At 44.2% G+C, this 16,260-nt stretch overlaps 2 protein-coding genes across 2 annotated transcripts in view; one reads left to right on the top strand and one right to left on the bottom strand.

Moving 5' to 3' along the window:
• Positions 1-180: 180 nt before the first annotated feature.
• Positions 181-16,004, bottom strand: IDH1 (isocitrate dehydrogenase (NADP(+)) 1). The gene is made up of 9 exons (XM_030277607.4): positions 15,855-16,004; positions 13,082-13,209; positions 11,322-11,613; positions 9,495-9,600; positions 6,778-6,955; positions 6,228-6,379; positions 5,022-5,162; positions 2,692-2,854; positions 181-2,195 (listed from the first exon to the last, which is right to left on the bottom strand). The coding sequence occupies exons 2-9, from the start codon at positions 13,201-13,203 to the stop codon at positions 2,102-2,104; spliced, it is 1,248 nt and encodes a 415-aa protein (XP_030133467.1). The 5' UTR covers positions 13,204-13,209; positions 15,855-16,004; the 3' UTR covers positions 181-2,101.
• Positions 15,970-16,260, top strand: part of PIKFYVE (phosphoinositide kinase, FYVE-type zinc finger containing) — a 61,863-nt gene continuing 61,572 nt past the window's right edge. Inside the window, exon 1 of the mRNA XM_072932327.1 lies at positions 15,970-16,110. The gene's annotated coding sequence lies outside the window, so the exon portion shown is untranslated. The remainder of the gene's footprint in view (positions 16,111-16,260) is intronic.

Genomic DNA, 16,260 nt, shown 5'->3' with positions numbered 1-16,260 from the left:
TACACTTGACAGCTTTGCCTAGGCTAGAACAAATTGAAACTCTATTGTAAGAAGGGAGATACTTTATGTTTATATCACATTCCAAGAGTCTGTCCCAGCGTGTACTGGACTGCGCTGAAAGCTACTGCAGTTTCCGAGCCAGTTTCCCCATATCTGCTAATCACATGAAGGAGACACAAAGAATGTTAGTCTTTTATTTTAGTCCGAATTAAAAATATTCCTTAAAAAAAACCAACACACAATCATGGATGGAATAAGTTTTCACAGTCACGATATTACTTGCTGTAAGACAACAAGGGTAAGTAATCGCCCAGACAGTTGGAGAAAAGTTTGCACCTTTATGAATTGTGGGGTGAGGGAAGAGGTTAACAGTTCCCATGCTTCACATCCAGTCAGAAGGAGCATAACTAAATGCACGGCCTGCATTTAGACACTGCAGCATGGCTTTGGTAGGCTCTTAGCCTATAAGGCTTGTTTCCAGCATTTAGTAAGTGCTACTCAAATGCTACAGTCCTGACTGTAGCAATGGAACCAAATCTCTTGGTATCAGGATACTGTGCTCTGGTTGGCACTACAAGATAAATTCAGGAGTGCTGTGGTAGAGCTTGCATAGCCCTCCAAGCTCACTTATACTCACTGGAAAGGACTCAAGAGAGGAGGATGGTATTAATTTCTAAGGTCTGCTGGACAGTGGGCCACTGCTGGTTTGACCAGAGCTGTGACACAAACTGGCCTTCAGATTGAGGAAGAGATAAACATAGATCAACGTCACAGAGGAAAACTTCAGGTCTGCTGTGAACAAAATTAGGCATCTAGACCCATATCAAGCTTTTATCAAATTCATCTGCTTAGCAAAAGTAGGGCTTAGCCTAGCAGCTCAAAGGGTTTCAGAAAACATGATTTTCTGAAAGTTTTAAAAGTGTCTTGTTCACTTTTATCTAGTGTTTGCAATGTTACACAAGAAAGCATAATGGAGACCCACTTATGCGAGCAATGACAGAAAAGCCAGGTACGTGTTTTCTCCAATATCCTAAAGTTCCCGTTAACTCATATAATTTTTTCTTTGATGGGGGCACCTGTATTTGTTCCAATTCCTTGAAAGTGTCTGGCGGAGCTACTGCATTGGCTGCATCTACCAAGTACCCAAATTTCTTGGTCCTTGACATTTTTCAGGCTGATTTCAATTTCTGCTTCATGCAATGCTTCCCATAATTGTTGCTGCTTCTCCCATCTTGTCATGGGAATCTCTTTCAATTAAAGTATTATCTATATATTAGTATAGTTTCACATCTGGGGGGAGTGAGACTGTAAAAATTCAGCAAGATGGAGCAATCGTGGGTGAATGTACCTTGGAGGGAGCCTATTAAAAAACTAAAACCGATGAGAGAACAACTGCTAAGAGGAAGAACAGGAAAAAATAAACAATTGCAATTACAAACAATGCACAAAGTAGTCCTGATAGATCTCAAGGTGAATGAAGAGTATGCTCAAAATGCAAGAAGCTTCTTTAGCCAAAAGTTGCAACATGTTCTAATGAGACTGAAGTCTGTGAGATGGGGTAGAAGGTATGCAAGGGGGGCTTTTGACAGGAGGAGTAGAGGCTGTGGTGTGGAGAGCACCATTCCCACTCTCCTGATAGAGTCCAAAATCCTCAAGTACATATGAGGTGAATCCAGCACAGCTGCAGAGTCTTGAAAGTGTTTACTTAATGCAACAGGTTAAGAAGGGACCTATCTTTGAGATGCAAAATGGAGAGCTTGCAAAAACCCCTAGTTCATACCTTCTCAAGTCATGAAGTTGCCTCAGGTGATTCCAGTCTACAGAATTCACTTGAGGAAAGAGACCTCCAGTGACTGTGCTTTGCAAGAGGACTCAAGTGTGATCAGACAGAAAATCAAGAGAAAAATGAGTAACTGGGCAAAGAAATTATTCTGATAGGAAATGCCAGTGTGATAACACATGATGGTCAGTGTGATAATACCAGATGGCCAAAGTTGAAGAACAGCCTAAAAGAAGCACAACAAAGCTTGAGACAATGCCACTTACACTTTGATGTAAGTGGGAGACATTTTGTTAGGGGAGCTTGAGTGTAACCCATGCCTTAAGCTCTGGGCATAGAGGCCAGCTTCTGCTTCAAGTTTTCAGCAAGCTTGTCCATGAACTCAAAGGTGTTCAGGTAATCAGAGCGTGTGACACTGGTGGGGGAAACAAAACAAGACAGATATTAGTTGTACAGACTCTCAAATAACCAAAGCAGAGGAAGACTTTTCAAAGAACTCTCTGTTTTGTGTCCAAAACCAAAACAGTTCTCTCCTGCTCATGATGCTGGGTTTTTCTGCCATAAGGCTCTGGGAAGAGGTAGCCAGGTGATATTTTACAGTTATGTACGTCTTCTTCATTTATTAGGATCTGGCCAACATAGCTATAGTGTCATACAAAAAATATAAGCCTTTGCACTTCCTTTTTTACTTTTTTCTCCCATTCATTTGGTGCAACAGCAGGGAGAGAGCAATCTATCCTAAGCTGCTTGGATCAGGGAGTCTCTCATGTTCATTTTACAACAGTGGGTACAGGAAGTCCTGTGAGACAGACTCCTGTTCTTTACCATACTAAACATTCCAGCCAATGCTGTTCAGAACCATCACGTAAAATAGCCTTCTCTAGGCATGGCTGGTTATTTCATACACTTACTTAGGCAGGCCTTTGATGCAGGCAGCAAGGTCCTTTGTCATGAAGCCAGATTCAATAGTCTCAATGCAAACTTCTTCCAGGGCAACTGCAAAGTTCCTGAGGCTAGTGTTGTTGTCCAGCTTAGCTCTGTGAGCGAGGCCTCTTGTCCATGCGAAGATGGAGGCTGAGAGAGAACACGAGGTTATTCTATCCATCTAGAACTTCCTGGAGGTTGCTCTAAATCGTCATGGGGAACAATAACTAGATATTTTAATACCAATAAAATGGAAAGCAGACTGAAAAAAGATAGAAAATCTGGTATGGGAATGAACAGTTATCTTCATCTCAGTATCCTTTGCCCTTTGTAGAATTAAAAAAAAAAAAACAACAAAACAAAACCAAAGCAGACTTCAGAAACTACTCACTGCCTCCAGTAATCTCTCTATGCATGTAATTTTATTTTCTTCCTGCCCAAGTCAGAAAGAATGACAGGTGGTAGGACTCTGTAGGAAAATATTGTGACAGAAGGGTGCAGTCCTTTTCCTAATACTACATTATGCTCTGGGGTCTTTATGCAAATGTAGAGGATTCTTTCCCTCATATCCCATTCCAAGTACCCTTGCACTTTGAGTGTGTACATGGCTTGGGCAGTGGTTGGTTCTTCTGGGCCATCAGAATGAGGAGTAAAATAAAAAACAACCAACCTAAACCTTAAGGCCTTGTGGCTATAAATCGTTTCCTGAAGTGTGAGTGCATACAGGCTAGGTTAGGTCTAGCTTATTGCTTGCACTCACTCCATGCCAGCCTGTTTTTTGCTTCAGGCTGTAGCTGTGTCTGTAGAGAACAGGAGAAGCTGACTTAAGTCAGAAGAGGACAGTGGGGGTATATTCCCTTGCCTCCCTCAGGCCACACTGTGATCTGAGAAATGCTCATTAGGCCTTGGCCTTGACAAACCACATCTGGACTAAGTCCTTCTCAAGTTTATCAGAAATCCAGGAACTAGAAGTGTCTAATGAGCACCTTTTTTCCATTAACAGCCTTAGAAAGGTATTTTTCTTGCCTGAGTAACAATCCAAGTTGAGTAATATTTTTGTTGCTGAACTTTCAAAGAAAGTTACTGACTTGAATTACAGCCAGGATGGAAAATGACTATGACTAAAGCCCATTCTCTTGTGACCCCATGAACAGTGACCCAAAGTGACCCCTCAAGCTCTCAATTATAAGGAGTTAATGCATACTATACCCTAGCCTCTAACAACCCTTCAAACAGCAGCCCAAAGTGACATCTTTTGGAGGTCACAGTTTCCAGAAGATAATCTGGAATCACAGAATAGTGTGAGTTGCAAGGGACACAGAAGGATCACTGAATCCAACTCTTACATGAATGGTCCATTGAACCCTTGGTGTTATTAGCACCGTGCTCTGACCAACTAAGCCCATCTCAAGAGAAGGAGCTAATGTGTGTGTCTCGAACACTGATGGCTGTAGAGCCAACCATGGACTTTTGGTACTGACATGCCATGAAAAAGAACAAGATTGGACTGGAAAAGAGAGGCCAGGTGGAAACAGGAGAGCACTTTTCTGTGAGAAAGAGCCACAAGACAGTACAGTGCAAGCACAGGAATGAGTGGCAGGAAGTGGGCATGGAGTATAGGGTGGGATTGAGGCCAAACATCCCCAAAGTCCTCCTGCTTCCAGACGGGCCTGAAAGAATGGACTGCCCTTGATGACTAATGTACATAAAAAGCAGGAAATCTGTCCATAAAAGGTCCTCTCCCCTCTCAAGCCCAGGTGGTGCACCCAGGGCCCTGGACATCTCAGCAGCCAGACCAATGCAGCTGGATTGCCACTTATCAGCTGGATCAGTACTGAAACCAGGATTGGTGATCTATTTTTCTTGCTCTTTTCTCCTCTTTTTCTTCCTTTAATTCCCTCTTTTTTTTTTTTCCCCTATTTGTCTTTTTCTTTCTTACTTTCTTTAATTCATCTTTCCCGCCTTAATTCCTCTCTTCCCTTTCACCCTGCCCTTTATTCAAAACCCACTGCTGTGTGGTTATATAGTAGGTCAGGGACTAACAGAGCGATTTCCATGCCATGTGTGTAATTAACTGATGTGCTTTTGGATTGTTTGCAGACCCTCTCTGTAATTTCTTTTGATCAACGAGCATTTAAGAATCTTAGGTACTTCCATCCCCTTAAGAGTCGTCACCATCCCTGGAAGAAAAATGCATTATGACCTGCAAATTTCACCACTAAGTGGTACAGTTGTCTACAGAAAGGGTGCAGATATTCTTACTCTAAACTTATTCCTTCATGGTAGAGATGATAAAGGGCAGTGAAAAGCAGCTCACCAATGGGGTTAGTGGAGGTTTCCTGGCCTTTCTGGTGCATGCGGTAGTGACGAGTAACTGTCCCGTGAGCAGCTTCTGCTTCAACAGTCTTGCCATCAGGGCAGATCAGCACGCTGGTCATCATCCCCAGAGAGCCATAGCCTACAACATGCAAGTTTCAAAAGTTCAGTGCCTCCTTTGGACAGCTCCCTCAAATTTCCCCTTCATCTCCCTATCCTATAATCCCCCTACATCTTCCCACTGATATGAAAATCCCTCTCAGCAGAGCTGCAGTAGTGGTTCTGCAATTAACACATCAAAAAATAACAGTTCATCTGAACATGAAGTCCAGCTGAACCATGAGATACAGATATACAGACATTCTGACAATTTCAAGAAAATTAGTTTTCTCATCTAATTTGCAGGACAGATTTCTACTGAAAATGTACAGTAAGAGAACAGTAACTGTTGAGCTACTTGTCTTTCACACAGGGTGACAGGAAACAAAACATCTTATCTGCTCTTGTTGAGAGGAACCAGCAATTTCTGATATTGGACATTCACAGCAGTTCTAACCCTGTAGGTTTCAGAGACTTCCATGTTTGAATGCTGCTTTGTTTAGCAGTCCAACACACATCCTTGTTCTGTGGGATGCAGTTTAGTGGCATTACTTCAGAAAGAGTGGGTTACATAAAGCCACACATTTCATCCTGTGAATGGATGGAATGTGGAATTCTGCATCCATATTTGTTTTGGCACCAGACACCTTGGTTATATAAGATTTTGATCAAGCATTGCAATTATGTAAAGTTAAACATATCAATCCTTACACCTGACAGGTAGCTTTAGGTCCTGAAAGTTTTATGACTTATCTGCAGAGCACCTGCCATCACACTCAGCAGCAGTCAGTTTAACTCAAGTTGTCAGTGACAGAGAACCAGCTGTCTAAATACTATCCATTAGAATAGAAAGCCTACCAGTGATCATGTGGTAGAAACTTCCCTCCTGTAAATAAATACAACTACAAGTCTACGTTCAATAGATTTTCTTGTAAAAGCAAAATCAGAATTTTTTGACTGCCTGATACCTCCATGACTGGTAACAGGCTTGAAATACAAGTTTTGAAACCAAACACCACATCCTGGGCCATTCCATTAAGATGTGACAGAAGGACACAAGAGACTACCACTAAGCCTGCTTCAGTGTGGCACATAAAGCACCTCATACCTTGTGCAACAGAGTCAGACTGCACATCCCCATCATAGTTCTTGCAGGCCCAGACAAAGCCTCCTTCAGATTTCAGGGCCTGAGCAACCATGTCATCAATGAGCCTGTGCTCGTACCAGATCTTTTTGGCTTCAAACTGGGACTTGTATTCTCTAGAAAACAAAAGCCAAAACACCTTGTCATACAAACAGGGAATTGCACAGTTTGTACATAGAGAGGTGCACAGAGATAAGAGTAAAACCAAAAAACCCCTGCATTCTCTTTACTCTTTTTCCCTTTTCTGCTAGGCTATAGCAAGGCTGCTTCAGAGTCATAGAGGCACCCACAGAGAATCTGTGGCTTTATTAGAAGATACGGACACCACAGGCACATTTAGCAGAGCTTTCTGCACCAAGTATTGTGCCTTGCAGGACAAGGGAGACTGTGACAGAGATGGCATCCCCTGTGCCCTTAAAGTGTTGCTGAATGTCTGAAAAAGCAACTCACAAGGCTGAAAGGATGTTCCTGTTGCAGACTTACGCACTGCAGTGGGAAGTACACAACTGATTACCTGTCATAGATGTCTTGGAAGATGTCTTTGAAGCGGCCATCATATCTCTTCAGAATGGTGTTTTTGGTGCTCATGTAGAGGGGCCAGCCTTTAGACAGTGCCATTTGGAAGGAACTGTGGGCAAAATCCTTGATAGACTGGTCAAGATTGTACATTCCCATGGCTACACCACCACAGCCTGTTAGTAGAGGAAGAACAGATAGGAATCAACTAGATTTAGTTTTGGTTTAAGACTTTTTTTTCTCCCCATAGCATATTCTGGCTGGCAGGCAGACTGGTGGCTCTCCTCAGGTGTCTTAATCTTGTTCTCAGTTTAAGGTTGGTTCTTTCAGGAGAAGATTTGTTTTGCATTATCAGCTCAAAGCTCCAGCAGTTCTGTGACACGTGGATAGGAAGGTGGTTTTGTTTTACAGGCAAGTACATCTTAATAATGTGATCTAATCCCTCTAAGAAGTTTTGTTCTAATCCAGCCTAAGTACTCAAGCACACTGTGACAGAAGTGAATGTACTTGAACTCCTACTAGCCATTTAAGCAAGTCTTTTTCTATCAGAGCAGCAGGCAGCAGTTTGGAGCAGGTCTCAAAGCCAGAAATGGATGTGCTCACACCTTAAATGCTTTGCACCTTCCGAATTAACTCCAGCAATAAAGGACTGCTTTGCCTAGCTCAGGAAAACAAGACTCCACTTGAATTCCTGCATTTTTTTCAGCACATGTATGGCCTACCCTGCTTCTTTGATCCACCCGCTCAGGCTCACTTCTAGCAAATTGTAGGAAGAATGTGCCCATCATGTGGGTGCTCAGGCAAGTCCTGATACATCATACTGAGGAACTATCAACATTCACATGACTTTGATTGTTTAAGGCAGATGTGTTAGAAGCACAAATGGAAGTGTGCTGAACTTGCAGCCCAGTTCACCTAGAAGAAAGCAGCACTCAGATCATGGAAGAGGATGATTGTGGGTGAAAGTAGGGTCTAGAGCTTAATGAGAAAGCTGTGTCATTTTCAGAGCACAACTCTGTGTTTCTAGTGAAAAGTAGATACCATCTACTTAATTTTAAGCACCTCACTACCACCATCTATCTAGTTTTTGTACAGTACCAATATTAGGGATCTTTGTTCTAGAAACACCCAGAATTTTAAAATACCCTTCCTAATATCCATTTGTCCTTACCTCCAGATAGTTGTTACTCTATGGACATACATGCAGAATGAAGAGAGGAAGCCAGAGGAGGTTTATCTGCTTGCCAAGACAGCAATGTCATTTAAAGTTGATATTGGCAGAGAATGAAATTCCTGTGGTTACATATTGTCCCTGTACATTCCCTATGGAGTCAAGGACAGTTCAGGGTGTGATCAGCTACAGAAACTGTGTCCTCTGGAACCATGATTTCATGGTTGCTGGAGGACAGCTATTAAGTTTTATTCAGACAGCTATTTTCATACATATAAAAGAAAATCCTTATTGCAAACATACAATCCTACTGCTTCCTAAAAACCTTTTGATTCAGTATCAAGGTTGAACATATTAGTACAGCAAAAAGACAAGCTTCCCTTAATAATTTGGGAGATATGCTGGCACAAGAGTTATCTGTGGGGAGGGCAGCTCCCTAGAGCAACAGCAGTAATCTGCCATCTTTGCACGTCCCTGCTTTCTGCTCGCTGATGCAATGCAGAGCAGCAAATCAGACTGGCAGCTGGATGGCCACACATCTCCAACACAGGCTCACCAGTCACCTGTCAAATGAAAACAGATTAGGACTGGCCATGAAGCAGTGAACTCCAGATGAAAGGCTATGCAACAAGAGATGTAGGTTCTTATGAGCAAGCATGCCAGAGAAATCAAGTATTAGAAAGGAGGGTCATATGTCAATCTTGGTAGCTGTTTGCCAAACCACCAACTGCATGCAAACAAGGATGTTGTAATTTACATGGTTTCATTTTTTGTAGCTAAGACCAAACCACTGGACACATAGATAACTGTAAGACTTTAAGTCCTGAACCCTTTGATTAATGACAGACAAGAGACATAACCTGTATGATGTTTTCCCAAATCCTGCCCCTAGAGAAAACAGCCTGAGTTCTGGCAACATGTGTGTTAACTGCTTCCATTAACAAAGCCTAGCAATATCAGGACTCCTCCTGAGCCTTGCAATGTCTGCAACCAGCACAGCAATAGGGAGAAGAGTGACACCAAAACTTTGGGACTACATCTATAAAAACAGTTACAGGCTACACAGTTAGGAGCATTCTTGTGAAATCCTCTTTCCACCTGAGAGAGTAAGTGTTAATTCTCATTTCTATTAAGCAAATAAAAAGACTGCTACATCAAGAAGGGCAAAAATTGCAAAACAAAATAAACCCAGAAAGAACTGCACATGGATTGTTCTCAAATCTATCTCCCCCTTAGGACAAGCCTAGTTTACATAGTAAGTTTGCCTCTGATCAGAGAGAAAAACATATGCTGCTACCAGAGTCATCATATAAGGAGCATGACAAGTGGCCAATCTAATATGTCTTCTCGATGTTCTTGCCTCTTTGATCCCAGGAAGATTTCAAGTACTTGACAAATAAATGAAGAAGGCCCAAGCTTTCTCCCCCACTCTACCTCAAAACCGTATTTTATCATCAAACAGATCTGACTGATAACTCAAGGTTGAATTAAATCCAAAAATATCAATATATCATTTTTAATCACTAATTAGAGAAAATACCTACTTTCAAAGTTATGGACCAGATATGTGACTGGTTTGCCTCCATCTGTGGGAGTGTAGGTCATCTCTACTTTTCCAGGCCCAGGTACCACAAAATCGGTTGCTCTGTACTGTTAAAAAAAAGAATTGCCATGGTAATTTATCTATCAGGAAGAGAGAACCATAAAAGACAGTCCTCATTTGGGAGGGTAGTTTACAGAAAAACAGTTGTACTAAAAACCCCATAAAGTAGACTTTTTATTCAGCCATATTGTCATTGGATTATTTTACTAGAGATTAGAAAGACAGAAGTCATGGAACCACTCAGGCTGGAAAAGACTCTTAAGATCATCAAGTCCAGCAGCTAACCCAGCACTGCCAAGAACACCACTAAACTGTATCCTTGAATAGTCAAAAGTCTGCCTGTTTTAGAAGCAATCTTCCCCTTTAGGGGAAAAAAGCTCACAGATTCTTGGGCCCCATCAATTGGCAGAGTATCTACTTTTGCAGATGCGCTGAAGTTTTAAAGTACAGTGTATTTAGACTGTTGTGTGATTGGTAGGTAGAAAGGTGGGTAGAAGACAGGCTCCTCTCCTGGCTTCAAAAAAGCCATTTATATTACAACTGCTGATCTTGTAAGTAACAGGGTTCACACATCATACAAGATGACATTTCAAAGGCCAACCTGTAGTAAGAGTCTTTGAAGTAAAAACATTAAGTATTTAAATGATGCCTCATCTTCCCAATTGTCCTGAACGGTACTATTTAAGGTTGCATTTCCCTGAAATTTGTTACTCTTTTTCATGTAGTTTCCCTCCTACCAAGGAAATCTGTTCCCTGAGCTGTTCTGAAGTTAGTATCTCGCTCCTACGTCCTTTTTATGTTTTTTTGCAGGGTTTCAATCCTTCCCCTTTAATCCACTGTCTCCCATTATTTTGACCTCAATTGTTCACAACCTTTAGGGATGTTGAATCCCATTATTTCCTAGTGTCAGGGTTCTGCAATTGTTTTCCTCTTGAAAATTTATTATTTTACCTTCCTATAGTAGGTAATCTAATGATTTGCCCTCAGTTTGCAGGTCTAGCCACCTATTTAAGCACTTGGCTCTTGTAGAAGACTTTTCTTTTGCCATATTTGGTAGCTTTATAGCATATGATTGCCCATGGAGAACAGTATGACTGATTCTTATCTGCCAGGCTAACCAAAGGGCACAACCTGTGAACCGTTCCAGGCTTTCCACAGCCTTGTACTATTATCAGGAGAGTTTTGATAAAAGAGATTTCCCTACTTCTGTACCACAGCCTGATGCGCCCAGGTCAGACATCAACTCTGCAGGTGTGCTGTGCAAGTTAAAGCAACAGATCACAGTAAAAAAAAAAAAAAAAAAAATTACAGAACAAAACCACCCCCCCATATGGAAGGCAATTTTGCCCACTTCTAGAAATCACTCACTTTTATCCATTTTTGCTGTGAGCAACATTTGACACCAGAAATTCCTGCAAAGCAAGAAGGTGGGCAGTGTAAAGGGTATTGCTCAAGTTGTTCTTATGTAGGAAGAAGTGTTCTAGAGAGGTGAAGAACAATAACCTAGCAGAGTTAAGTGTCTAATACAGGCCTATACAATCCAAGTGCAGGTTTCTGAATGCTGTTTATTCAGTGACACTGCTCAAGGAAGAGAGGCATGAACCAGGTCTCCCACACTTGCCAGGTGCAGTACAAACAAAGTGCTAGCACGTATGTGCTCCCAGGTGGAATACAAGGGCACAGGGATGTCTAAGTCTTCGTAGCTCTATACCAGTCAGGAATAAGCCTGTTAACACAAAAAAGAGGGGTAAACACTGAGGTGACTCACTTGATCCCCATAAGCGTGACGGCCGATGACAATGGGTTTCACCCATCCAGACACCAGCCGGGGAATGTTCTTGCAGATAATAGCCTCTCTGAAGACAGTGCCACCTAGGATGTTTCTAATTGTGCCATTGGGAGACTTCCACATCTGCTTCAACTTGAACTCCTCCACTCTCTTCTCATCAGGAGTGATAGTTGCACACTTTATGCCAACGTTGTATTTCTTTATGGCTTCAGCAGCTTCCATAGTTACTTTATCACTTGTAGCATCACGATGCTCAATGCCCAAGTCATAGCTGTAGCAAACCCACACACATGGTCAGGACTTCCCAGGACATTTGTAAGTGTTCAACAGGAAAAAACCAAGACACCATATGTGCTTGTGCCACAACTGAAATTATCCCTCTTCCAGTGCAAATGCTGCTGGACTGGAAGAAAACAGACTAATACAATGACATTTTTTCCTTTTAGTGGAGGTTGGTAGGAGATTAGAGAAAGGAGAGCTTCAGTTTATGGCTAAGGTTTGCTGCCAGCATGGGACAGTATCTCCTCTGCTTTGCCTTTTGAGCTTCCTACAACTGGCACCTGTCAGCTGAGGGTTTAAATTGTATGGAGCAGCAAAAGCCTCAGATGAATATGAACCTTTATTTCAAACCTCTTGTGCTGAAGGCTCTGGGTTCCTTCATGTACTGAGCACATGAAGCTATACTACACTTAAAAACTGCCTTGACAATGGACCCACAATCCTGCTCTGGCAGCAAAACTGCCAATATTCCTCTCAAACATCAGAGGAAGGTCATTTCCATACTCACTGTTTTAATAGCTTTTGGAGAACAATGGGTGCCCAGCATGGGACATGCCTGAAGCATGGCCAGCTGTATATGAATCCAGCCATTGTGCTGCCTCAGCCAGGGGTTTGCTTGCCCTCCTTCCGCCCTCTTTGAAAAGGGATGCTCTCCACACTGTGTGCATGTATTATGCTGCTGGGTTCCAGTCTGCCTGGTTCCCACCACCAGCAAGCAGAAAGCCTGATGTAGGCGCCATACAAATGTCAGGGGAAGAGATCAGACTTGTGAGTTTAATTATGGCAGATACCACTGAAGGCCTCTGTCCACATGGCTAGGAGCAATGTAGCTGTATACTTCTCTAATAACTATAGCTCAGTGGCCAGAAAAGGAAGAGATTGTTTGTTCTGCTTGGCCAGATGCTATAGATAGCACGTCTCTTTTGCTGTTCCCAGCTGCTAGTATTTGTTTTTGTCCAGAAGGGAGTAAAGGAGCACAGCCTAGCTTCAGGGAGTAATTGCAACAGTTAGGTCACATTGCCAACAGCAGAGCTCAGGCTCACAGCCATCAGGGTAGAATCTGTGCCCTACACACACCCTTTTGTCCTCTGGGCAGATCTTCAAACAGGCACTGCAAGAAGCCATAAGCCCACTCAGGGGTGCAGGATACTATGCTTCAAGTCATAGAGTGGCTGAAACAGCCCATGTTTCTTTTCACTGTTTAGGCTGCAGGGAGTCATGCAGACTGCCCAGGTGCTGGAAACCCCAAGACACTGGAGATCAAAATACAGGCCACATCTGAGAGCCTTTCTTAGGGGCACAGTACAGGCAAAACGCTAACTCACAATTCAGCATGCACTGCTTACTGCTGTGAGGAACCTGGGAGGGCATGCTTCCCGTGCTGAATGAAAATCCATCAACACCTACTGACACATGCAAACCTCAGCACAAAGCAACTGAATGTCACACAGAGTCATTACCTGTGCAAATCCAGATCTACATAAGGAAAAATCAGCTTTTCTTTAATCAGTTCCCAGATGACCCGTGTCATTTCATCTCCTTGCATCTCCACAACGGAGCCTCCATGGATTTTTTTAGACATCTTGAACTGCAATAGACATAAAAAAATACAACCTAAGTAAAAAGCTACCAATGGATGCATCCTGCATTTTTACAACATAACTAGGCAAGGCAGTAACATAGCATACAGGATCTCTCCAAAAAGTCCTGAAAAGAACTTCAGTTTATCCTTAGTTTTATGCTACATGGATTTTCCTTAAAGCCCCAGCTCCTAGAGAGATCTATGAGAGGATAAAAAGAAAGGTTAATTTCTTGACAATTAAGGGCATGGGCTTTAATTATGAATGTATCAAAAAATTAAAAAATACATCCAAATTCTTCTCCCAAATTCCACAGAAATAGATTAGCACTGTTTACTTTTAGATTTCGTAAGTTCTAGTCCAGTTCTCTGTTTCTCCACCTTTTTCTGAAAATCAGGGGTTAATGGACATTATTACAATGACAGCTCATACTGCTGAAACGACTAAAATTAATATATTGTGAGCTTCTTTACTAACTTTGTCCCCCAGGAAGGAAGGAAACAGGTAGAAAAAGCCAAGGGCTACACATCAAGAGTATTGTCTCTTTATTTCTACAGTTAAAATAAATACTGGACAGATTTGTTTGCTGCAGGGAACAGAGGTTTTCCAAGATATTTGTGAACAAAGCCTAAAAAAAAACCCACTTGAACTTTGCCCTTCTATTTGCACTTTGTCAAGGCAACCTCAGAAGGCACTGAAGTGCTCTAAAGTGCCCTTCTTTCCAACAGCCACAGTTTCTCGGGTCTGGGCTCCGATTATGCAAGAGCTATGACTTGGCAAGTTCCTCCTTCCAGACACTCCTGTGCAGCTGCTGGGATACTACAGTGACAGAGCAAGACCAAGGGCCAGGAATGACTTGATCCAGAATGAAGGGTCCTACTGTACACAGGATCTGTACATCTAGGCCAAGTCATTCTGAGGTGTGAGGCTTGCAGAGCAAGGGCCTCACATTACAAAGCATGTTGGAACAGTGTCCCAAGGTTAATTATTTTTTTAAATTAAAATAACTTGTGCTGCATTTCCAAAATCCAATCTATTAGACAATTTTAGTCTGGGAAGAGAGTAAACTTTCTAAGCTATGTTCACAGGATCAAGCTTTTCCAAACATTTTAAAGTGAAAAAACTAAAAAAAAAAAAAAAAACAAAAAAAACAAACCACCAAAAAAGACACCCCCCCAAAAAAAACCCCAAACCAAAATCCCACCCAAAAAATAACACAATACCCCCCCCCCCCCAAAAAAAAAAAAAAAGAAAAAGTAAAATAAGGTTGTGTTACTGAGACTCAGTTTAGAAGACAAACCACTTCAGGCATTTCTATCCCTAACACAAACAGTACCTTGGCCTCTCTAGTCCTCAAGGAGAACCTGAACTTCACATGACCTCACTCTATCTGAAATCAGTTTACTTATGCAAGTATTTTGAACCCAATATTCAATTGTGACTATCTAAATAATAAGGTCCATATCATAGTCCATGACCTAGGCATAGAATTACTACTCTTGGAGAGTTCAATTTTGCTTTTGGCACTATCTGAGAAAGAGTCTGATTCATTTAAGTAAAAACGTAGACAGGTACAAACCCAGAAAACAGTGCTTGTTTTGTGATTTGGTTCCACTTAACTAAGAAAAATCAGACTAGGTCAGTCATAGCAATCGGTTTGGCTTCAGAACGTTGTCACGCAGAGAACAAAAGGCAGCTGAAACACACCTCTACTGATGCGTGGGAACAGCAGCTTCTTCAACGACTCTGACAGCATCCAACATGTTTACGTGATCTTGGCCCAGGTACTGGCACTTTTCCCCTCCTCAGTCACCAGTGTCCTCAGTTTCTCTATGAACTGGGGCAGTACTGCAGTAGCACCCTTTTTCTGCACACCAGCCAACATGCCGAGAGGCTCTTCTAGAGAGCACATTCCCTAGAGTTCAACTCTGTCACTCCTGCCCTCTGATTTTATACTGAACCGCCTAAATCCAGCATGGTCTCTCTCCTAGAGAGCAGCAGCTCTTCTTTAAATACACTTAACCCAGGCACACAGCCAAGGCAACTCAGAAGAAGCCATCTATTGCCAAATACCTCTGTGTCCCGCGGAAGGGCTCGGGGCCTAGGGGCAATAATTAACTATTGCAGCAAGCCCGTAACTCCGGTGTACAGCTGCTCTCCCGGGAGGAGGCGGCTCGCAGGGGGCACGGAGCGGGTGGCTGGCACCAACCGAGCTCTCGGCTGCACTCACCCCTGACAAGGCGACCTGGTGGCACACGGGGGATTTTGCCAGGGCCGCGGGCAGCAGCCACGGCCGAGGCTGAAATCCCGGTACGGGCACGGCCGCTCCCCGAACAGGAGGGACAGGCGAGCGCCCCGAGGCCGGCTCCCACCAGGGACAGCAGCGGCCAGCGGGAGACCCGAGGACTACGTGGGGAGATAGCCTAGCCCAGTACAGGGCAGGCGACCCCGGGGTGCAGCACCCTCAGCGCCTCAGCGACACTCGCTGCGGGCGGACCGCGGCTGCAGGGTCCCGCCCTCACCGAGGGAAAAAGCCCTTAAACACAACCCCGGCCTTGGGGGACCCGCTGCGGGGCGCCGCCCCCGGCAGAGAAAGCACAAAGGGTACCGTGCGGCCGCCGCAGCGCGCCGGGGCGGTGTCGGAGCCCTTTACCTGCAGGCCGGTCCGTTCCGTTCCGTTCCGTGCGGCGGTGCGGGGCCGATGCGGGGCCGGGCCCTGCGCGGGGCCCTTTATGCGGCCGCGCCCCCGCCCCGCCCGCCCCGCCGCCGCCGCGGCGCCCCCTGCTGGCCGCGCGCCGCCTCTCCCACCGGCGGCGGCGCGAGGCCGGCCCCGTGCGAGCGGCCCGCGGCAGTCGGACCGTGCGGCCGCTGTTCCGGGCGGGGCCCGTTCCGCGCTCCGCCACCCCGCAGTGAGTGCCCGCCGGCACAGGGAGCCCGCTGGCTCCGGGGGATCGGGCGTGGCCCAGGGATAGCGCCGCAACCCAGCCCGGGGATGCGGTACCCACAGCAGGCGTGGGCTCGTCCGCTGGCGCTGGGGCGGCGGTGTCGACACCACGGCC

Source organism: Taeniopygia guttata, chromosome 7, assembly GCF_048771995.1.
Source record: "Taeniopygia guttata chromosome 7, bTaeGut7.mat, whole genome shotgun sequence".
Classification (NCBI taxonomy): Eukaryota; Metazoa; Chordata; class Aves; order Passeriformes; family Estrildidae; genus Taeniopygia; species Taeniopygia guttata.
The sequence above is the reverse complement of the archived record's forward strand: the minus strand, read 5'-3'. Positions and strand labels throughout refer to the sequence as shown.